The sequence below is a fragment of the Pan paniscus genome, chromosome 4 (genome assembly GCF_029289425.2).
Source record: "Pan paniscus chromosome 4, NHGRI_mPanPan1-v2.0_pri, whole genome shotgun sequence".
NCBI classification, from domain to species: Eukaryota; Metazoa; Chordata; class Mammalia; order Primates; family Hominidae; genus Pan; species Pan paniscus.
Genome location: NC_073253.2, coordinates 44,404,524 through 44,429,197, shown reverse-complemented (window position 1 = coordinate 44,429,197; position 24,674 = coordinate 44,404,524). Strand labels below are relative to the sequence as shown.

The following is a 24,674-nucleotide window of genomic DNA, read 5'->3' as shown; positions in this document are numbered from 1 at the left end:
TATTATCCATTCATATAAAATGTCCAGAATAGGCAAATTAATAGAGACAGAAAGTACATTAGCGGTTGCCGAGGGATGAGGGGAGAGGGGAAATGGGGAGTGACTATTAATGGGCATGGGGTTTCTTTTGGGGGCGATTAAAATGGAATTAGATGGTGGTGATGGTTGTACAATCTGGTGAGTATACTAAAACCCATTGAATTGTACGTGCCCTTTAAAAGGGTGAATTTTATGGTATGTGAACTCTCTTTTATAAAGTGGAAAAAAACTCCTAAGATCTCCTCTTCAGAACATGTCAAAATACATTATAAAATAATAGACATGTGTTTACAAATCTGAGAGTATTAGGAAATGTTCCCTTGTTTAATTATAAACCAAATGGAATGTTTGGAGATTTCAGTAATCTGACAGGGAACATTAAGAGGATTAACCTGACTTCCCCAGTGTTAACAATACCAATTTAAACTGCATCATTCAAAAACTACATAGTCATATTAAAGCATTTGTAGCAATGACTTCCACGAAAAAAATACCAATTAAATTAATTACCCATTAAAGCTGCCATAATCTGAAATACCTCATATTTATATAGTGCTTTTACTTCCTCAAGTATGAATTGTGCCTTAAGATCTAATGTATGGGAGAGTCACATCTCTAACCATTTAATTAAAGGTAGAGAAGTGGGTGGGATTGGATAGAAATTTATTAGCAATGCTGACATTCCAGATTGGAACACAAAGACAAGCAGGATGTAAGAAACCTAAAAGTTCGCTTTCAATGCAGATAGTTAAATGCCAAGAACTATAATTGCCACATCCTGGAGTACAATTAAAAAATATGTTGAAAAACAACCAACATACATAAAAATATACACAGTGTTAAGTGCAGACTATGAAATTTCCCTTGGAAACAGAATCCAGATCAAGAAATAGAATACAGCACCCAGAACTAAGGTGCTTTTTCGTTTTCTTAAAAAAAAAAAAAAAAGTAAACCAAGTTTATTTTGCTTTTTAAGTAGTGTTGTTCTTAAAGCACTACAGGTTGGTAAACAACATATAAGGTGCTTTTTCTCAGGCCAAAGAGCCATAATAGTTTAAATTTCCTGGTCCCCAAGAGCGGACCGGGTGGGCAGGAGAGGACCCTGGGGTGGTGATGTGTAAACTGTATTATGCACTTTAGCCTGCTGGATGGCAACTAACACCTACAGTAGTTCACCCTCATTTTAACCCCTCTAAGTAATTGTCTCTTATTCTGAATCTAGAGATTCAGAAACAGCGCCAATGTTTACACACGACTTTTGAAATTTTCCCAGGAGTCTTTCGTTGGAGCAATACATCTAGATGCCTTTTTCCAGCAACAGTTTAATCAAATTCTGGAAGCAGAAAACTATCCTGTGAGGACGTGCCTTTCCTATCAAAGTACTGAGTGCCTGGACCCTCTTTCCGGAGGAAACAGTCCCCTCTGGACCTCGTTCGGCCTCTCTCCGTCAGACACCCCAAGGTTCCATCCGAAGCAGGCGGAGCACCGAACGCACCCCGGGGTGGTCAGGGACCCCCATCCGTGCTGCCCCCTAGGAGCCCGCGCCTCTCCTATGCGCCCCGCCTCTCGGGCCGCAACATCGCGCGGTTCCTTTAACAGCGCGCTGGCAGGGTGTGGGAAGCAGGACCGCGTCCTCCCGCCCCCTCCCATCCGAGTTTCAGGTGAATTGGTCACCGAGGGAGGAGGCCGACACACCACACCTACACTCCCGCGTCCACCTCTCTCTCCCTGCTTCCTCTGGCGGAGGCGGCAGGAACCGAGAGCCAGGTCCAGAGCGCCGAGGAGCCGGTCTGGGACGCAGCAGGTGGGACTCGCGGCGCTGGCCCGCAGGCTTCCCGCACCCCCTTCCACGTTGGTGCGCATGCCCGGGGGCAGGGCCGGTTGTAGGGAGGAGGGAAAGGAGAGGGAGAAGGGGGAGGAGACGTCCCCAGCCCAGTCCCCGGCTGAGCGCTGGCGGTCGGTGCGGCGTCAGGTGCGCCCGCCAGGTGAGCGCGCTCCCTGGCTCCGTTGGCCCCCGGCGGGTCGGGCCCAGTTGCGGCGAGTGGGTGAGTGTTGGGCGCGGCGTCAGGGGCGCACGGGAGCCCGAGGGTCCCCGTGGGGGGACCGCGGCGACTATGTTAGGGGAGGTGCCGGGGGGAGGACGCTCCGCGCTGGTTTCGGTGGCAGTTTCGTCCCCGAGCTGGGACTCGTGGGAATCAGAGAGGCGCGGGTCTGCGGAGAGAGCAGCACCGGCCAACTTGGGAGGCTGCCTCCTGGGGCGAGGGGTGGCTTGGAGCCGCCGATCAAGCTTTATTCCGCGGAAACGCTGAAAGCTAGCAGTGCCTCAGCGGCGCGGGCAACTTTTCACTTTTATGGGGCACGACATTCCTGAACAGCGACGATCCTGCATCCGCTCTGGGGCTGCAGTTTGGGGGGGCGGCCTTCATGGAGAGGGATTCTGCGCCCAGCTCCTTGGGGGTCCTAAGCCTGAGGCTGCAGCGAGGCGGCTGTTCGCCGGCCCGGGCGGCTTAGATCCCGGGGGAATTTCATTCCTTCCGCTCCCACCCCAACCCTTTGGATATCCCGGGGAGACGGGGGCTGGATTCAATCTGTGAAATATTCCAGGAGTCACGGTGTGGGCCACACTGGCTACTTCGAATCCACTTGTTGCGAGTTGTGTGAACCCGCGTCGATTTAAGCTGGGGGGCGGGGAGTTAATTTCGAGTGAGGCTGGACTTCGAGGGAAGCTGCTCACGCTTCGGATTCTCACCCGTGACCAAAAGGGCTGCCCCCAGGGGGGCGGAACTGCCTCCGGGCGGTGCCTGCCCGGCGAACGTGGGCGCGCGCTGCCTGGGAGCGCCTCGGTGCGCACGGAAGCCGGGACCCGCACCCAGCCGGGCCACGGAGTTTGGGGACCTCCGGGACTGGGCCGGCCCCGCGCGCCAGCCATGTTGCCTGCGTCGGAGGAAGCGTGCGGGGAGCAGGGGTCGAGGGCCAAGATGGCCTCTGCGCCTAGGGGTTGGGAGCGGCGCCGAGCCCCTCGCGCTCCTCGGGAAGCCACCGGGCCCGAGGGAAAAGCCGCGGCATCCTTAGGCCGGACCCGGGGCTCGCTGGCCACACTGCCCGCTTGGGGAATTACCCTGCGCGAGGAGGAGGCGGCGGCTTTCCAGGCCAGTCAGTGTGTGGCCCTTAGGCAACAGGTGTATTATTGGGATACCTGGAAAAGAGAAACGTTTCCCATGAAGGCACTGATGGTGTTTTTTGGTGATTCTTGGTGTGATAGAAAACTAGGCGTTCCCAAGTGTAACAATAGTAACAGTAGTTCTTTTGCACTGTACATATGAGGTGCTTTGTGTGTGTGTGTGTGTGTTTCCGAGACGGAGTCTGGCTCTGTCCCCCAGTGCAGTGGCATCATCTGGGCTCACTGCAACCTCTCTGCCTCCCGGGTTCAAGCGATTCTCCTGCTCAGCCTCCCGAATAGCTGGGATTACAGGCACCCACTAGTATGCACAGCTAATTTTTGTATTTTTAGTAGAGACAGGGTTTTGCCATTTGGTCAGGCTGGTCTCGAACTCCTGACCTCAGGTAATCCGCCCGCCTTGGCCTCCCAAAGTGCTGGGATTACAGGCGTAAGCCACCACACCCAGCCTTTATGAATATTTTCTTAGTGGTGCTTTAAAATAGACATCTTAAGTGTGTGTGGGAGGCAGAGATATTTCCTCAAACAAAGCAACACTTTTTTTTTTGGTCGTTTTGCAATTTATTTAGTTATTAGGGGCCTCCTTTGTTAGGTGACGGAGCAGAGGATAGGGAGATGGGTAAGACATGATTCTCCACCTTTTGGCAGTTTCCAGGCCATTTCGGGAAATAGTGGGCAGCAGTGCCTCCTGCACGTGAGGCACTGTGGTAAAAGCATTCTGTATTTTCTCATTTAATTATCCCAACAACTCTAAAAGGCAGGCCTTAGTAGAACTCCATTTTAAAAGTGGGCAAATGCCGTGGGGGAAACGTTGGAGGTGGGCTTGCTTGCAAACTGCTTCAGCTAATCTGGGAAGGAATATCAGAAGCAGCGGTCCTTGATATTCCAGAACCAGATTTGGGGGATTTTTCTGGACTTTTCTACCATTGACTAGTATCTGTAGCCTGATATAAGATTTCCCGCATTTTGCTTGATGTCAAGGTAAAATTCTTGTTTTCTTTTAAAGGTAGTGTTGGAATTACTACCTTTTCAAAATAGTATATTACTTTTAACCACATAAATGATCTGATGTAATATCTTTCATTTTCCTAGGAACCTCCCAGAAGAAATTTTCTTCAGTTGCATTTTAAGGCTTATTTGATTGGAATATTAATGGATCTTTTTCATCAAATTACTATTTATGGAAATAAGAGAGTAAACAGACCATGCAGATTTCTGTTAGGCTTTTTGTTTTAACCCCTAGGCTTGCCGCTGTTCCGTAACCCAGTGATTCCAGTCTTGGCTGTGGTATGAATCACTTAGGGATCCTATCAAAACACAGATTCTGATTGGGAGGTCAGGAGTGGGGCCTGGGATTCTGCCTTTCTGACAGGCTCACAGGTGATTCTCAGACTGTTCTGTCCTCTTTTTCTCCCTTTCTCTTAGACTCTACGCACTTAATTACATTTGACAAACTGAAGTTGGAAAAAATACGTTTATTGGGTGTTGTGTGAAGAACTTCAAGGCATTCACTGCTGGATTGAAATCCCAACTCTAATAATTGACTGTTGGTTTTATTAATTGAGTACTCATTGACAATCACTTTGTGCCAGGGCTAGTTCCAGCGACCAAGGATATAAATGATGGTCAAAATAGACATTTGATGCCTGGGATATGGGCATTCCAGATGCGGTGGAGATGATACCTATATTTTAGGTATGAGGGCGGAGGGGAGTTTGCTCTGAAAAAAAAAACAAGTTTTGTGTGTTGGAGTGAGGGACAGGGAGGGCATCTCCCAGAAGGTGACGTCTGAGCTGAGACCCGAACAGCAGGTGTCTGTTGTGTAAAAGATCTGGGCTTTCTAGACAGGAAATTGCAAGATCAATGTCCTTTTTGGATTGACACCTTTATTGTAGACAGCAATTCTCAAAATATGTGATGTGTTTAAAAATCACCTGGAAGATTTATTAAAAATACAATTTCTGACACAGAGTCTATTACAAAATCTGCCTAACTTCAAATTTTACTAATGATGTGCCTATAATCTAAATCATTTAATATAAGGCACAACTTCAACTTTTTTTTTTTTTTGAGACAGAGTCTCGCTGTCTCCCAGGCTGGAGTGCAGTGGCACGATCTTGGCTTACTGCAAGCTCCGCCTCCCGGGTTCACACCATTCTCCTGCCTCGGCCTCCCGAGTAGTTGGGACTACAGGCGCCTGCCACCATGCCCAGCTAATTTTTTGTATTTTTAGTAGAGGCGGGGTTTCACTGCGTTAGCGAGGATGGTCTCGATCTCCTGACCTCGTGATCCGCCCGTCTCGGCCTCCCAAAGTGCTGGGATTACAGGCGTGAGCCACCGCGCCCGGCCACAACTTAAACTTTTTAAAGGCAAATTGACAGTTACTGCATGTGCTCTAAAAGGAACAGACTTCTCTTAAATACAATAAAGTTTATTTTTCACTTACTGACAGTTTTCTTTAAAGAATAATTTGAGGCCAAAGCATTTTCAGACTATTTTTTCTTTTTTTCTTTTTTTATACTTTTTTTTTTTTTTTTAAGATAGAGACGGAGTCTTACTCTGTTGCCCAGCCTGATCTTGAAGTTCTGGGCTCAAACAGTCCCTCTGCCTTGGCTTCCCAAAGTACTGGGATTACAAGTGTGAGCCACCTTGCCCAGCCTCAGCCTGTTTTTTTCATCTTAGCTTAGTTTTCCATTAAGACAGCTTTTGGTCAGTAAATATTGTCAAGGGGAGAACACTTTATATTTTATCATTAGCCCAAGATGCTAGTTTTCAGATTAACATATTTGACAAGGATCTATCTGCTGCTTCCCTTTTGCCCCCGACTCTAATTTAGCTGTCTGACTTCTGTCCTTGTCACTCTCTTGACGTAAGTTCCTGTAGGTGATAAGTGGCCTCTTCATTCTCATTTTATTTTTTCCTTCACTCAACACATGTACAGATTGTTAAAGTTGCTGTGCTGGGCATTGGTCCTCTTTCACCTTTGGCTGCTGGCCTTAAAGCACAGTCACAGATTCACTTTGAAAGAGACCTTAGAAGTCCTCCAGTCTGGTCTCCAAGAAAATATCAAATAACTTAAGCTTTGCATAAATTGCACGAGCTCAAATTGTTGTTAGTTATTTTTGGAGAGGGTGTGGGGTCAGGGTGAGGGAGAGGCTTCCTAACATTGAGATGAAATCAGCCTGTGGTTTTTGGAATTTTTTTTTTTTTTAACCATTTCTAGGATAACAAAGACAGCTCTTCAGATATTTCAGGGCTGCTAAAGTGATTCTTCTGATGTTCAGTTCTCCAGGCCAAACATTTCCTGTTTTTCCAATCATTTGTCTTAAGACATGGTTTTTCTAGATTTTTTTTTTTTTGAGCCAGAGTCTCACTGTGTCGCCAGGCTGGAGTGCGGTGGCACAATCTTGGCTCACTGCAACCTCTGCCTCCTGGGTTCAAGCAATTCTCCTGCCTCAGCCTCCCAAGTAGCTGGGATTACAAGCACACACCACCATGCCCAACTAATTTTTGTATTTTTAGTAGAGACGAGGTTTCACCATGTTGGCCAAGATGGTCTCAATCTCCTTGTGATCCACCCGCCTCGGCCTCCCAAAGTGCTGGGATTACAGGCGTGAGCCACGGTGCCTGGCCAGCTTTTCTAGATCTTTAATGATCTTAGTCACCCTCCTGCAGAGGCACATAGTTTAGAATGTGATGTACAAATCAGGTTTTGTTTGTTCTTTTTAATAGCATATTATTCCTAGATATGAGCACTATTTCTGTGAATAAAGTTTGGGATAGGTTGTTAGCTTTTGTTGAAATTCTTACCAAAGAAATGCACCTTTAAAAATGAACGATTATTAAGTTAGTTCTCCTCTATACTGTACTATAGAATTGACTTTTTAAAAATTCAGTTTATGGCTGGGCGTGGTGGCTCATGCCTGTAATCCCAGCACTTTGGGAGGCTGAGGTGGGTGGATCACCTGAGGTCAGGAGTTTGACACTAGCTTGGTTAACATGGTGAAACCCCGTTTCTACTAAAAATGCAAAAATTAGCCTGGCCTGGTGGCATGTGCCAGTAATCTCAGCTACTCAGGAGGCTGAGGTGGGAGAATTGCTTGAACCTGGGAGGTGGAGGTTGCATTGAGCCGAGATCACGCCATTGCATTCCAGGCTGGATGACAGAGCAAGACTCTTGTCTCAAAAAAAAAAAAAAAATCAGTTTACATTTTAAAAATGACTCATTTATGCCACCAATGTAGTCACCCTTCAGTATACGTGAGAGGTTGCTTCCAGGACCCCCATGATACTAAAATCTGAGGATGCTGAAGTCCTTGTTATAAAATAGCTTTGTATTTGCATATGGCCTAAATGCTCTTGTATACTTTTTTTTTTAATTGTTTTTTTGAGACAGAATCTCAGTCCATCATCTAGGCTGGAGTGCAGTGATGCAATTTTGGCCCACTGCAAACTCTGCCTCCTGGGCTCAAGTGATTCTCCTGCCTCAGCCTCCTGAGTAGCTGGGATTACAGGCACCCGGCACAATCCCAGTTAATTTTTGTATTTTTAGTAGAGACAGGGTTTCACCATGTTGGCCAGGCTGGTCTCGAACTCCTGACCTCAAGTGATCCGCCCGTCTTGGGCTCCCAAAGAGCTGGAATTACAGGTGCGAGCCACCGCACCCAGACCTCTTGTAGACTTTAAATAATCTCTAGTTATAATACCGTATACAATGTAAATACTATGTAGAATTGTGATATTGTAGTTTTAAAAATCTATTTTTTGTTTTATTGTTTATTATTTTTTTAGACAGGGTATTACTGTTACTCAGGCTGGAGTATAGTGGCATGATCACTCCAGCCTCAACTTCCTCTGCTCAAGAGATCCTCCCATCTCAGTCTCTTGAGTAGCTGGAACTTACAGGGATGTGCCACCATGCCTGGCTAATTTTAAGAAAAATTTTTTGTGGAGATGGGGTCTTACTATGTTGCTGTGGTCAGTCTTGGACTCCTGGGTTCAAGTGATCTTCCTGCTTCAGCTTCCTAGAGTGTTGGGATTACAGGTGTGAACCACTGTACCTGCCCTGTAATTTTTAATTTTTTTTCCCCTGAATATTTTCTGTCTGAGGTTGGTTGAATCAGGATTTAAAACCCATGGATGTGGAGGGTCAGCTGTATTTGAAAATGGATACAATATACCTAAGTGCCTAAGCACTGAAATTTCTTACTTTCAGGATAACCACCTTATGATGAATGCAGTTGCCCATTTTCTTGAAGACTTTTTCTTGTGGTTTTTTTCTTTCTTTTTTTTTTGAGCCGGAGTCTCGCTCCGTCGCCAGGCTGGAGTGCAGTGGCGTGACCTCAGCTCACTGCAGCCTCCTCCTCCTGGATTCAAGCGATTCTCCTGCCTCAGCCTCCTGAGTAGCTGGGGCTACAGGTGCGCGCCACCAAGCCCAGCTAATTTTTGTATTTTTTTAGTAGAGACAGGGTTTCACTATGTTGACCAGGATGGTCTTGATCTCTTGACCTCGTGATCCACCCGCCTCGGCCTCCCAAAGTGCTGGGATCACAGGCGTGAACCACTGCACCCAGCTCTTTAAGACTTTTTCTTATCCCAGTGCAGAGGTCAGGATTATTCCGGCATTTGAGTGCACTTAGAGGAGATAAGGAATTTGTCTCAGATTGCGAGCCAGTAAATGGGGGCTGTTAAAACCACTAGGTTGTTTCAAACTCATCATTCTGACTTTACAGAGACCTTGCTTAGTGTTGATGGCCTAGCCAATGGGTTAGTTATCCTTCCCAGTGTGTTTGGTCAGCTGCAAATCTGGATAAGCGTGTCTCCTCCACTTTGTCTGTGTTTACCACTGGAGACCTCCCACCAGGTGGACATAAATGGTTCATTCTTTTGTGCTAATTGGGTGCCATAATCCAGCCCCTTGGGAATCTGCCCACCCACACAAGGATGTGCTCAAGATTTTCAGGATTCTTTCTCTCTGCATTCCCTGAAGAGGAAATAATAAAGGAGAAAATAAAATCCACCAGTCTGGTAACCTTCCCAGAAAAGGAAATGAAGTTGGTGTGGCATGACTTGTTCTTAACGAGCTTTCTTTTTCTTTTCTTTTCTTTTTTTTTTTTGAGACGGAGTTTTGCTCTTTTTGCCCAGGCTGGAGTGCAATGGCGCAATACTGGCTCACTGCGCACTCCGCCTCCCAGGTTCAAGCAATTCTGCTACCTCAGCCTCCCAAGTAGCTGGGTTTACAGGCATGCACCACCACGCCCCTCTAATTTTTTGTATTTTTAGTAGAGATGGGGTTTCACCACGTTGGTCAGCTGGTCTTGAACTCCAGACCTCATGTGATCCACCTGCCTCGGCCTCCCAAAGTGCTGGGATTACAGGCATGAGCCACATGATTTGGTTCACAATTTAAAATCCGTGCTTTTGGGGAGACGTGACAACTCTGAATCCTGGAAATAGCAGTTTGAAAAGGGATCTTGTTTGAATTTTTGACAACTTAAGACTGAGTCTGGATTAATTTAGAGTTTCCAAAACTACCACTGAACCTAGAATTTGGGGATATTTGACATTCAGCTTCGGAACTAGGATCCCACATTTGATAGTGCTTAACTTCAGATTTTCTGTTTTACTTTTTTTTTCAGACGGAGTCTTGCTCTGTCACCCACGCTGGAGTGCAGTGGCACAATCTTGGCTCACTGCAACCTCCACCTCGGGCTCAAGCGATTCTCATGCCTCAGTTTCTCAAGTAGCTGGGATTACAGGCACGTGCCACCATGCCCAGCTAATTTTTGTATTTTTAGTAGAGACGGGGTTTTGCCATGATGGCCAGGCTGGTCTCGAACTCCTGACCTAGGGTGATCCACCTGTCTCCACCTCCCAAGTGCTGGAATTACAGGTGTGAGCCACCTCACCTGGCCTAAATTCAGTTTTCCTTAATGTTCTTTTTCTGAAGACAATCTGGACTTTTGCCTTTTTATAGTACCATAACATTTTCGCCTAAATTGCTCATTTGTATGTGTGTTTCACCATTATTAGAATATAGAGAAATTGGCCAGGTGTGTTGGCTCATGCCTGTAATCCCAGTACTTTGGGAGGCCAAGGCAGGTGGATAGCTTGAGCTCAGGGGTTTGAGACCAGCCTGGGCAACATGGTGAAACCTTATCTCTACTAAAAATACAAAAATTAGCCAGGCGTGGTGGCATGTGCCTGTAGTCCAGCTACTTGCGAGGCTGAGGCAGGAGGATTGCTTGAGCCTGGGAGGCAGGTTGCAGTGAGCTGAGATGATGGCACTGCATTTCATCCTGGGCAACAGAATGAGACCTTGTCTCAAAAAAAAAAAAAAAAAAGTATAGAGAAATTGACTTGAGTGCTAGTTACAGGGCTGTGTACACTTATGATTTGTGCACTTTTCTCTATGGTATACTTTAAAAGTGGCTTTTAAAAATGTAGAAAAGTCATCTTCCTTCATGTCTTTGGAAAATTATGCTAATTGTGTTGGTGTTATTAACATTCTATATATTTCCATCTTTGAGGATTTATCTAATACATAGTTGGGCAGGGTTTAATTCTGAGAGATTTGAAATACACTGTCCTAAAGGGTATAGAAGAGAGTTGCCGGGTGGGGCGTGGTGGCTCATGCCTGTAATCCCAGCACTTTGGGAGGCCAAGGAGGGCAGATTGCCTGAGCTCAGGAGTTTGACACCAGACTGTGCAACATGGTGAAACCCCATCTTTACTAAAAATACAAACAATTAGCTGGGCGTGGCAGCGTGCGCCTGTAGTCCCAGCTACTCGGGAGGCTGAGGCAGGAGAATCGCTTGAAGCCGGGAGGTGGAGATTGCAGTGAGCTGAGATCGTGCCATTGCATTCCATCCTGGTGACAGAGCGAGACTCGGCTCAAAAAAAAAAAAAAAAAAAAAAGAGTTGCCATTAATTTTAAAAAAAGTTTTAAGAGTCTGAATTGATGTACTGTTGTTAATATATTAATGTATGATTGTACAGACCGTATTAGAAAAGGAAAAAAATATCAGATACTTTAATGTACTCATTATAGATGTTACTCAAGTGTCATTCAGGGATCATACCTTTTAAAGTTACTCTGATACTTTTCCGTTACCTTCAACTTGAAAGCACAAGAGGTTTTGCAGGCAGAGATATCCATGGTCCAATCTGGTTCCTGTAAACATTCAACAAATTATCTGGACGTCTACTACGTGCCAGGCATTGATTTAATCAGTGAACAAAACATGCAAAAATTCCTGCTCACATGGAATTTACCTTCTAGTAGATCTCAAAGTTCCCTACTCTACTAATCACTGGTATAACCTGGAAAGAATTTATTGTTGGTTCAACATAGCTAAGGAGTGGCATGAAGTTCTGTAGCTGATGTGGGAAGTACCTTGCCAGTGTCTCCAGCACTGGGTTTTCTAGAATAATCCTCAAGCTTTATAGGTTTGGGGGTTGTGTGTTTACCACATCTTGCTGAGACTTGTCTTTTTCCTGGAGAGCTCTCAGTGCCCATGGATCCACCTACGGACGTAGGCAGATGACCTCCATCTTCACTTCCTCATGGATGCTAACACCAGATGTGCACTCCCCACAAAAACTGGTGTTTCCCAGATGGAACTCATTGTTTCAAACTAGCATAGTGAAAAGCACATGAAATCATCTGGGTTCAAGTTACATCTGAGTGACTCACTGACATCCATATAACCTTGAGCATATTACTTCACATCTCTTTCTGACCCTCTTTGCATCTGTAAAGTGACTAATCAACCATGGAGGGTCATTTTGAGGATGAAAGGAGATTTTATGTAAAGCACCCAGCACGTCGGTAGGTGTCTGATGAATGTTAGTTTCCTTCCTATCTTCTGTCTCCTAAGCTAGTCCTTCATTGTCGCCTCACACCTAGGTTTGCTGCTGCTGACTCTAGGTGCTCCTTTTTACTGTTGACTTTGTCTTTCAAATCTGGTTCAAATCAAACTTACACCTCCCTTGCCGAGAATCACGAACTGGCTCCCTGTTTCCTACCTGAAGGAAGTGAGACACTCCCACTAGACTTTCAAAGCCCTCCCTTTTCTTACTCATCCTCCATCCACTATATTCTTACTGTAACCTTATTTTAAAAGATGACACCATTCCACCATGCTCCCACTTCACTGTTCCATAAGCTAGCCACCTGTGTTATCAGCACCACACCAGCCTGGAAGAGCCAGGACCCCAGCGCTGGCTGTCATACGTCACTCCCACAGGCTCTCCTGGTCTAGTGTAGGCACTTAATAAATGCTTGTTGAGTGAAATTGCTCCTCAGATGTTTAGGAACTTGTGCTGAAGAATTTTAGGACAAAATTTCAGAAAATGACCAATTAATACCATGCATATTGTTTTTTCTCCCCTTGTATAAAAATTGTGCTCAGTTTCGAAGACTTGGAAAAGGAGATAAGGGAAAAATATCTACAATTCCACCATTTATAGATGCATTTTATTATCATTTTTAATGATAAAGGCATTTAACCCATTAGATGGTTACTTTGCATTGAGGAGCTAGTATGTGCTAGTGCGGCTATATGTGCACTTTCATATACATTCTCATTTAATATGAACTTTCAAAAGTAATATGAAATTATATATATTTCAAATTTTTGTACAAAAAATACAGGAATTAGCCAGGCATGGTGGTGCAGGTCTGTAGTCCTAGCTACTTGGGAGGCTGAGGTAGGAGGAGTACTTGAGCCTGGTAGATCAAGGCTGCAGTGAGCTGTGATTGGACCACTGCACTCCAGCCTGGGTGACAGGGTGAGACCCTGTCTCGGGGTGGGGGGTGGGATGAAGAAAAGAAACTGTGAGCTTAGTAGTAATGCCATAACTCTACTTTTGTTGCTTAGATTGGTTTATCTTGGAAGCTAAAGGGCATTGCTCATTCTGAAGATCAGCTGACCATTGACAATCAGCCATGTCATCCAGGCCTCTTGAAAGTCCACCTCCTTACAGGCCTGATGAATTGTAAGTAAATAATTCTTTAGTTATTCTCTTTTAAAAAGTCTATCACATGTAAACAGTAAGTATGGTTGAAACTTTAAGTGTTTGCTTTTAAAAATAAACTTTTAAGTGTTTGCTTTTAAAAATAAAACGATATGTGTACTTGTAAATTTAAATTGTATCAAAGGGTCTGCACTGAAAACTGAATTTCTCTCAACTTTCAGAGTGACAGTTTGTCTCTGCTAGGACAACTGCTGTCACCTATTGCTAATGTTTGTTTCAAGAGATTGCCAAGGTTTATATTTGTATGTTCCTTTTTGTTTTGTACAAATGATAATGAAGCTTCCATTTAAATGCCTCATTTAGGTGGCCATTGGGAACATATTGTCAGTTTTTAAAAATAACAGCTTTAGGCCGGGTGCGGTGGCTCACGCCTGTAATCCCAGCACCTTGGGAGGCCGAGGCTGGCGGATCACAAGGTCAAGAGATCGAGACCATCCTGGCCAACATGGTGAAATCCCGTCTCTACTAAAAATACAAAAATTAGCTGGCTGTGGTGGCGCGCACCTCTAATCCCAGCTACTTGCCTGTAATCCCAGCTACTTGGGAGGCTGAGGCAGGAGATTCGCTTGAACCCAGGCGGTGGAGGTTGCAGTGAGCCGAGATCATGCCACTGCACTCCAGCCTAGAGACAGAGCGAGACTCTGTCTGAAAAAAAGAAAAAAGGCCAGGCCTGGTGGCTCATGCCTGTAATCCCAGCACTTTGGGAGGCCGAGGCGGGTGGATCACCTGAGGTCGGGAGTTTAAGACCATCCTGACCAACGTGGAGAAACCCCCATCTCTACTGAAAATACAAAATTAGCCGGGCATGGTGATGCATGCCTATAATTGCAGCTATTTGGGAGGCTGAGACAGGAGAATCGCTTGAACCCAGGAGGCGGAGGTTGAGGTGAGCTGAGATGGCGCCATTGCACTCCAGACTGGGTGACAAGAGCAAAACTCCATCTCAAAAAATAAATAAATAAATAAAAATAACAGCTTTATTGAGATATAATTAACATACTTTACAATTTGCCCATTTAGAATGGATAGTTTAATGGTTTTTAGTATATTCACAGAGTTGTAGAACCATCACCACAATTAATTTTAGAACATTTCATTACTCTCCAAAGAAACCTATCCATTGGCAGTCACCTCCCAGTTCCATCAGCCCTAAGCAACTATTGGTCTACTTTCTGTCTCTATAGATTTGTCTATTCTGCATATTTTGTATAAATGGAGAAATCACGTAATATGTGGCCTTTTGTAACTGGCTTCTTTCACTTAGCATAATACTTTCCATACTGTCAGTTTTAAGAGTGATTCCTGCCATGATCTAAAACAAGCAGTGTTGAGGGGTTTTGGGCTCCTTGGTCATGTGAAGACTTATCAGTGAATTTTTGAATTCCAAATTTGCTATCAAACATTGATAGAGATTTCCTCCTCTAAGTAGTTTGCAGCTTTAACCATGATAAGTGGAGTGGAGTGTGATATAGGCAAAAACAAACAGTGTCTCCTGCTGTTCTGTCACAACACATCTGTGACCTCTGATCACCAGAATTTGTGGGGGTATTTCCCCACCAGCAACCAAGTAATCAGTTCTACAGTGGACAATAGCTGTGTGTCCTCTAATTATCAGTTCAATTCTGACACTGTCAGAGATAGCATCAGATCACAGGTTCAGGGCTCATTCCCACAAGACTGCCCCCACTTCACGTAGCAGCCACAAGCTCAGGTTGTGGCCTGTGTTTCTGACCCACCTACAGTAAATCAGGATTCCCACAGTTGTCTCCTTGGGTGCAATTAATTTGCTAAAGTGGCTTGCAGAACTCAGGGAAACAGTACTTACCATTACTGGTTTATTATAAAGGGTATTACAAAAGCCAGGTGTGGTGGTGCATGCCTGTTATCCCAGCTACTCAGAAGGCTGAGGCAGGAGGATTGCTTGAGCCCAGGAGTTTGAGGCCAGCCTGGGCAACATAGGGAAACCCTGTCTTTTAAGAATGAATGAATGAATGAACAAACAAATGATATTACAATGGATGCCAACAAACACCAGATGAAGAGGTGGACAGGGCGAGGTATGTGGGAAGCAGCCCTCCCTGGTTATGCCACCCTCCAGGAACTTGCACATGTTCAGCTGTCCAGAAGTTCTGTGAATTTGGTCCTTTTGGGTTTTTATGGAAGCTTTATGACATAGGCATGATTGACTAAATCATTGGCCATTGGTGAGCAGTTTAAGCTTCAGCCCCTCTTTCCTGTCCAGAGGGGGTTGGGGCTGAAAAGTTCCAACCCTCTAATCCTAGCTCCCATCCTGAAGCTTCCTAGGGCTGCCAGGAACCTATCATCTCATTAGCATATAAGGGATACTTATCACTTTGGAGAGTCCAAAGATTTTAGGAGTTGTATGCCAGAAAATGGAGATGAAGACTAAATACATATTTTACAATATCACGTGAATGTTGTGTGCCAGTTCTTTAACCTCCTTACTAGTGCCTAAAACATGGTGGGGACACAAGTTGTTTATGACAATACAGTTTTTAAAACATACTAGAGAATATAGTAATTGAGTAGTGCACCACTAATCTGACACTTATTTTGTGTTGCTTTTGTAAATAATGGTGAACTGCAACATATATAAAGAAAAGGACACAGAACATATGTAGGAGATCATGAGGAAAGACCAAGCAAACATACATACTCATCACCCAGGTCAAGAAACAGAACACTTCAAAGTCCTTCCCTGTGTCCTCTCCTTTTCTCTGGATACCACTGTCCTGACGTATGATCATTACCTGCTTTTATCATTTTATCATCTTGTATATCCTAAACATTTCAGTTTAGTTTTACCTGTTTTATTTATTTATTTTTGAGACAGAGTCTCACTTTGTTGCCCAGGCTGGAGTGCAGTGGCGCAATCTTGGCTCACTGCAACATCCGCTTCCTGGATTCAAGCAATTCTCCTGCCTCAGCCTCCCAAGTAGATGGGATTACAGGTAACCACCACAATGCACAACCAATTTTTATGCTTTTAGTAGAGACGGGGTTTCGCCATGTTGGCCAGGTTGATCTCAAATTCCTGACCTCAGGTGACCCGCCCACCTCCTAAAGTGCTGGGATTATAGGTGTGAGCCACCACATCTGGCCAGTTTTACCTGTTTTAAAACTTTATGTAAATATAATAATGCTATATGTATTTTTTCATTTTTTTCAGCATTACCTGTAACTGCATGTATTCATAGTTCATCAGTTTTGGCTTCATAGCACTGTAGAAATATAACATGAGCCATATATGTAATTTTATACTTTCATTAAAAATAAAAAGATAATTTTTTTTTTTTAAGACAGAGTTTTGCTCTTTTTGCCCAGGCTGGAGTGCAATGGCACGGTCTCGGCTTGCTGCAGCCTCCACCTCCTGGGTTCAAGTGATTCTCCTGCCTCAGCCTCCCAAGTAGCTGGGATTACAAGCACACACCACCACGCCCAACTAGTTTTTGTATTTTCAGTAGAGATGGGGTTTCACCAGGATAGCCAGGCCGGTCTCGAACTCCTGACCTCAGGTGATCCACCCGCCTCGGCCTCCCAGAGTGCTGGGATTACAGGCGTGAGCCACCATGCCCGGCCAAAAGAAGAAATTAATTTTAATATATTTCACTTAATCTTGTATATCTAAAACATTACTTCATCATGTGATTGATGTAAAAAATGAATGATTCAGGAAATATTTTACATTCTTTCTTCATATTATATCTTTGAAATCCATTGTGCATTTTTAAATTTTTTTGCCCTGTCACCCAGGCTGGAGTGCAGTGGGTGTGATCGCAGCTCACTGCAACCTCTGCCTCCTGGGTTCAAGTGATTCTTGATTTTCGTGCCTCAGCCTCCCAAGTAAGTGGGATTACAGGCATGTGTCACCATGCCTGGCTAATTTTTGTATTTTTAGTAGAGATAGGGTTTTACCATGTTCTCCAGGCTGGTCTCAAACTCCTGGCCTCAAGTGATCTGCCCACCTCAGACTCTCCACTGTGCATTTTAACAGCGTATCTCAGTTTGGACTAGCCACATTTCTTTTTTTTTGAGACGGAGTCTTGCTCTGTCACTCAGGGTAGAGTGCAATGGCACGATCTCGGCTCACTGCAACCTCCACCTCCCGGGTTCAAGCAATTCTTGTGCCTCAGCCTCCTGAGTAGCTGGGATTACAGGCGCATGCCACCACGTCTGGCTAATTTTTGTATTTTTAGTAGAGATGGGGGTTTCACCATGTTGGCCAGGCTGGTCTTGAACCCCTGACCTCAAGTGATCCACCCACCTCGGCCTCCCAAAGTGCTGGGATTACAGACATGAGCCACCGTGCCCAGCCGGACTAGATACATTTCAAGTGTATGATAGACCCAAGTGGCTAGTGGCTGCCACATTGGACAGTATAGCTATGGAGTATTCCATTGTATGGATATATTACAGTTACCCATTCCACTGTAGGTAATTGGTACAATCACTTTGGAAAACAGTTTGATACTGTCTAGTGAAGTTGAAGATATAAAAATATGTGATCCAGAAATTCTCCTGGGTATATACCCTAGAAAAATAAGTACTGTTCTGTACCAGAATACACATTCAAGGATGTTTATAGTTAAACTGTTTACAATACCCCCAAACAGAGATAACCCAAATGTCTGAGCAGAATGGGTTGTGGCTAGAGGCCAATAATCTTATGTTTTAACAAGCCCTCCAGGTGATTCCTGTGCACAGATAAGCTTTAGTTTCATTTACCCAATGGTTTAAATTATTCCAAATAAGTTGTGTTCTTTCTGCTTACTACCAAAAAATGCTAACTTGAAATTATTTTCATGTTCATTTCAGCAAACCGAATCATTATGCACCAAGCAATGACATATATGGTGGAGAGATGCATGTTCGACCAATGCTCTCTCAGCCAGCATACTCTTTTTACCCAGAAGATGAAATTCTTCACTTCTACAAATGGACCTCTCCTCCAGGAGTGATTCGGATTCTGTCTATGCTCATTATTGTGATGTGCATTGCCATCTTTGCCTGTGTGGCCTCCACGCTTGCCTGGGACAGAGGCTATGGAACTTCCCTTTTAGGAGGTAGTGTAGGCTACCCTTATGGAGGAAGTGGCTTTGGTAGCTACGGAAGTGGCTATGGCTATGGCTATGGTTATGGCTATGGCTACGGAGGCTATACAGACCCAAGAGCAGCAAAGGGCTTCATGTTGGCCATGGCTGCCTTTTGTTTCATTGCCGCGTTGGTGATCTTTGTTACCAGTGTTATAAGATCTGAAATGTCCAGAACAAGAAGATACTACTTAAGTGTGATAATAGTGAGTGCTATCCTGGGCATCATGGTGTTTATTGCCACAATTGTCTATATAATGGGAGTGAACCCAACTGCTCAGTCTTCTGGATCTCTGTATGGTTCACAAATATATGCCCTCTGCAACCAATTTTATACACCTGCAGCTACTGGACTCTACGTGGATCAGTATTTGTATCACTACTGTGTTGTGGATCCCCAGGAGGTATGAGGGGTGTTTTGGGTTTTTTCTCCGTCTCCTTAGCAGAGGCCTTCAACTTCAATGTAATAGAATCATTCTGGAAACTCTTAAAAAATATTGATGACAAGGCTCCACTTCTAATTAAATCTGGGGGAGGGGCTGAGTCTCATTAAGATATAATTCACATACCATGTAATTTGATTACTTAAATAACAGTTCAGTGGTTTTTAATATATTCACAGAATTGTGCCACCATCACCACAATCAATTTTAGAACATTTTCACTATCCTAAAAAGAAACTTGTACCCGTTAGCGGTCACTCCTCGTTTCCCTAACCATTCTTAGCCCTAGGCAACCACTAATCCTACATCTATAAATTTGTCTATTCTCTAGGTATTTCATATAAATGGAATCACACAATGTGGTCTTTGTGATGGGCTTCTTTTACGTAGCATAATGTTTTTAAGGTTTACCTATGTCATAGCTTGTGCCATTCCCTCATTCCTTTTTATTGCTAATATTCCAGTGTGTGGATAAACCACATTTTATTAGTTGATAGACATTTGTGTCTACATTGGCTATTAAGAATCATGCTAGACTGGGCGCGGTGGCTCACGCTTGTAATCCCAGCACTTTGGGAGGCCGAGGCAGGCGGATCATGAGGTCAGGAGATTGCGACCATCCTCGCTAATAAGGTGAAACCCCGTCTCTACTAAAAATACAAAAAAAATTAGCTGGGCATGGTGGCAGGCACCTGTAGTCCCAGCTACTCGGGAGGCTCAGGCAGAAGAAATGGCGTGAACCCGGGAGGCGGAGCTTGCAGTGAGCTGAGATTGCGCCACTGCACTCCAGCCTGAGCGACAGAGCAAGACTCCATCTCAAAAAAAAAGAATCATGCTATAGACATTCTTGTATACGTTTTTGTGTGAACCTATGTTTTAATGATTTCTTGAGTTGGGTTATACCTAGGGGTGGAATTGCTGGGTCATATGGTGACTCTTTAATCTTTTGGGGAGCTACCAGAGTTTTTCCAAAGAGTTTGCATCATTTTACATTCACACCAGAAATCTATGAAAGTTCCAATTTCTCCACATCCTCACCAACACTTGTTATTGTCTGATTCTAGCCATGCTGATGGGTGAGAAGTGAAGTGGTGCTTTATTATGATTTTGATTCGTATTTTCTTTATAGCTAATGTTATTAGCTATATAGTCATGTACTTATTGGCCATTTCTCTCTTATCTTTGGAGAAATGGCTATTTAGACTTGTCCATTTTTTTTTTTCTTTTTGAGATGGAGTCTTGCTCTATCGCCCAGGCTGGAGTGCAGTGGTGTGATCTTTGCTCACTGTGATCTACGCCTCCTGGGTTCACACCGTTCTCCTGCCTCAGCCTCCTGAATAGCTGGGACTACAGGCACCGGCCACCACGCCCAGCTAATTCTTTTTTTTTTTGTATTTTTAGTAGAGATGGGGTTTCACCGTGTTAGCCACGATGGTCTCTATCTTCTGACCTCGTGATCCGCCCGCCTCGGCCTCCAAAGTGCTGGGATTACAGGTGTGAGCCACTGCGCCCGGCCTAGACTTGCCCATGTTTTAATTGGGCTATTTTTGTTGTTGTTTTGTTTTTGAGACAGAGTCTCACTGTCACCCAGGCTGGGGTGCAGTGGTGCAGTCACAGCTCACTGCATCCTTGACCTCCTGGGCTCAAGTGACCCTCCTACCTCAGTCTCCTGAGTAGCTAGGACCACAGGGGCATGCCACTACACCCGGATAATTTTTTAAAAATTTTTTTGTAGAGACAGGGTCTCACTTTGTTGCCCGGTCTGGGCTGGAACTCCTGGGCTCAAGTGATCCTGCCTTGGCCTTCCAAACCGCTGGGATTATAGGCATCTTTTCACTTTCTTGATGGTGTCCTTTGCATAAAAGCTTTTAGTTTTGGGCCGGGCATGGTAGCTCACGCCTGTAATCCCAGCACTTTGGAAGGCCAAGGTGGGCGGATCACCTGAGGTCAGGAGTTCGAGACCAGCCTGGCCAACATGGTGAAACTCCATCTCTACTAAAAATAGAAAAATTAGCTGGACATGGTGGCGCGCCTGTAATCCCAGCTACTCAGTAGGCTGAGGCAGGAGAATCACTTGAACCCAGGAGGTGGAGGTTGCAGTGAGCTGAAATTGTGCCACTGCACTCCAGCCTAGACAACAAGAGCAAAACTCTGTCTCAAAAAAAAAAAAAAGAAAAAAAGTTTTTAGTTTTGATGATGTCCAGTTTATTTAATTTTTCTTCTGTTGCTTGTATTTTTGGTGTCATATCTAATGCTTTGCCTAATTCAGGGTCACAAGGATTTACTCCTATGTTTTCTATTATTTAATTTTTCTATAGTTTCATAATTTTAGCTTTTACAGTTAGGTCTGTGATTCATGTTGTGTTAATTTTGGGCATGATGGAAGCAAGGGTTCTGAAAGCTTTCGCATGTTTATATGCAGTTGTCTCAGTGTTACTTGTTGAAAGGACTATTCCTCCACTAAGTTTTCTTCATGCCTTTGTCAAAAATGAATTGATCATAAATGTGGACATTTATTTCTGGGCTCTCAGTTCGGTTGCATTAATCATATGTCCTAATGCCAGTACCATACTGTCTTGATTACTGTAACTTTATAGTAAGTTTTGAAATTGTGGAGTGGGAGTTCTCCAACTTTGTTCTTCAAGACTGTTTTGGCTAGATTCTGGATTCCTTGCATTTCCATATGGATTTTAAGATCAGCATGTCAATTTTGGAAAAAAATGCCAGCTAGGATTTTGAAGGGTTATATTGAATCTGTAGGTCAATTTTGGATGTATTGTCATCTTTACAATTACAAGTCTTCTGATTCGTGAACGTAAGATTCTTTTGATTTATGTAGGTCTTGTTAAACTTCTTTTAATAGTGTTTTATAGTTTTCAGAGTGTAAGTTAGTATGTTTAAAAGCTAAGCAAGTGATTCAAATGTGCAGGTTGGAGTTGAGAAACCTACCTTAGTAACCATGAGTCATACTGATTATATTAATATCTGAAATGTTTCTGAGTTACTAATCTTTTTTCCCTTGTTTTTCCTTTTTTCTTACACTAACTCAGGAGTTCCCATTCCTGAATGAGTCACTCCTTTGGAGTTAGACCTCTAGTATCTGTCTACCATTATTTAGAAGACTGAAGGTTTTCCCTGCAGATGTAGGTTTTCACAATGCTCGTTGTTGCCATTTAGACATGTCCATGGTAGATAGGGACTGAGGGTTGGTACTCCTATCCTACCACACCCCTATCCCTCTTAGTTCTCTTACTACTTACTCTTTGAAAAATGATGTCACTGTCAAGACAGCTGGAAGGAGAGCCTCTTGTTCCCATTAGCAGACATGCAGGGTAGAGGCCTGATATTTCCCTCAACTTCAAGTGCCTCCCAGGCCAATATACCTTTTAATATCCTATCACCACTGGGAGAACTGTTAAGAGTAGGAAGTTTCTTTGTTACAGGGCCCTTTCTAGTAGTATGCAAGACTCCTAAAACAGAGAAACCTGCCAGACCAAATCAATCATTAGTCAATTTGCTATTTATAGCTTGATTAGATCCATGTCTTCATCATTTTTGGTAAGATAGAGATCTATGGACAGAAATTTACATTCAGTGTAAAAAGGCTTGCCAAGCATACGTTTTGAACAAGATTACAAGCATGATTGGCTATTTCAAAGCTGTTAATACTTTTGAGAGTAGCATTTTTCAGGCCCTTTAGAAGTATACCAATGATTGAGTTACTTTACTGGCCATTCTCGTAGGTGCACAAAGCTTGGCCCGTAGGTGTACAAGCTTTGGAACTAGTTTTTTACAGCTCTGAAATGAGGGTGATGATTGATAGTTCCTAACATTAGGCATTTTCTGAGGATTGAGTCAAGTAGTATGTACGTGTGTGTACATTTGCTGGCCTTAGCCCAGTTAGTGTGGGTTAGGTTTTATGATATGTCTGAAATGTAACTATTTGCTTCAGTTTTCTATCAATTAAACCACATGGATTTAGTAGGGCCTTAGGTAGATAAGGGTTTTAATAATATGTAGAGGGTGAACTGTGATTAAGCAATTAAAATCTAATTATGCCAATATTTTTCACTCCTTTTTAGGCCATTGCCATTGTACTGGGGTTCATGATTATTGTGGCTTTTGCTTTAATAATTTTCTTTGCTGTGAAAACTCGAAGAAAGATGGACAGGTATGACAAGTCCAATATTTTGTGGGACAAGGAACACATTTATGATGAGCAGCCCCCCAATGTCGAGGAGTGGGTAAGTGTTAAAAAATAACTTTACATCTTTTATTAAAGCCCCAAATTTGTGTCTGAATTTTTAGTGCTTTGTTAAACTTTATTCTTAGAATTAATGTTTGTATATGTTGCAAAAGTTGTTGCATTGGTTTTTACTCAGAATTTTAAGAGGGTGGGCTAAGTGGAAATGGTTTTACTAAAAGGTGAAAATCAGATTTCCGTTTTCAAGGAGTGGATCTTGGTTTTGAAAAGAAATGGCTTCTAAAAAAATCATGCAGAAAGAACTTGGCCTTTGCAAAACAAAAACTACTTCTTCCCTCTACTCCCTTTTATTTTTCTGCTTATCATTTTGGAGATAAACAGAAACCATTGCCAAAGGTGCTCTCGTGGGTCAAGATTGGCAAGAGTGTTTTTGGAATAGCAGGTGGCAGGCCTTTTAAACTTTTGACATAGATAACAGCATGACAAACCACAGTGACTAATTCTGAGTTAACATTATGAAATACTTCAGTGAGGCAAAGACAGATTAGAAAAATTTCCTTTTAAAAATATATACTATTAATCTTACCAAGCTTCCTATATGATGTGATTTGCTGAAAGCCTGGAAAGTTCCTCTCTTTAAAGATGCCTCCCAAATGAGTGTTAGTAAGCTGTTTTTAGAGCTTTTTAGAGGCCAGGTGTGGTGGCTCACACTTGGAATCCCAGCACTTAGGGAGGCCAAGGTGGAAGGATCACTTGAGTCCAGGAGTTTGAGAACAACCTAGGCAACATAATGGGACCCTGTCTCTACAAAAAATAAAAAAAAAATTAGCTGGGCATGATGATGTATGCCTGTAGTCCCAGCTACTCAGGAGGCTGAGGTGGGAGAATCACTGGAGCATGGGAGGTTGAAGCTGCAGTGAGCTGTTATTCTGCCACTGGCACTCTTGCCTGGATGGCAGAGTGAGACCCTGTCTCGGAAAAAAATAAAAATGAAAAGATGTTTGGAGTGAAACTTTTTCTTTTTTTTTTTTTTTTTTTTTTTGAGACGGAGTCTTGCTCTGTCTCCCAGGTTGGAGTGCAGTGGCTCGATCTCGGCTCACTGCAAGCTCCGCCTCCCGGGTTCACGCCATTCTCCTGCCTCAGCCTCCCAAGTAGCTGGGACTACAGGCGCCCACCAACACGCCCGGCTAATTTTTTGTATTTTTAGTAGAAACGGGGTTTCACCGTGTTAGCCAAGATGGTCTCGATCTCCTGACCTCGTGATCCGCCCGTCTCGGCCTCCCAAAGTGCTAGGATTACAGGCGTAAGCCACCGCGCCCGGCCTGAGTGAAACTTTTTCTAAGAAATCCTGTTAGGGTCCTGTTAGAAGCTACCTCAGAAACTGACATCACAGGGTTCTTTGAGCAGATTGATTTATTGTCATGAAGGTATGGCCACTGGTTCCCAGGAAGGTTTATTTTGGCCACTGGGAGTGGGGTGGGGAGTGGGGTGGGGAGTGGGCTGGCTAAAGATGGATGCTGGCTGCTGCTAGTCAGGTCTGGGGTAAAGACATTTATATATATATATATATATATATATATTTTTTTTTTTTTTGAGATGGCTTCTGGCTCTGTCGTTCAGGCTGGAGTACAGTGGTGCAATATTGGCTCACTGCAACCTCC

The 24,674-nt window shown here is 43.9% G+C and overlaps 1 protein-coding gene across 3 annotated transcripts in view; it reads left to right on the top strand.

The window, feature by feature from the left end:
• The first annotated feature begins 535 nt into the window (after nucleotides 1-535).
• OCLN (occludin) overlaps nucleotides 536-24,674 on the top strand; it is a 62,400-nt gene continuing 38,261 nt past the window's right edge. Inside the window, exons 1-4 of one of the 3 annotated variants that reach the window (XM_034959994.4) lie at nucleotides 536-1,843; nucleotides 13,099-13,216; nucleotides 18,092-18,770; nucleotides 22,892-23,053. In XM_034959994.4, the coding sequence (XP_034815885.1) occupies nucleotides 13,167-13,216; nucleotides 18,092-18,770; nucleotides 22,892-23,053 (891 nt within the window). In that variant the 5' untranslated portion in view covers nucleotides 536-1,843; nucleotides 13,099-13,166. Of the gene's footprint in view, nucleotides 1,844-1,911; nucleotides 2,085-13,098; nucleotides 13,217-18,091; nucleotides 18,771-22,891; nucleotides 23,054-24,674 lie in introns of those variants that run through there. The other 2 variants (XM_008957324.5, XM_055112323.2) reach the window with 2 other exon arrangements.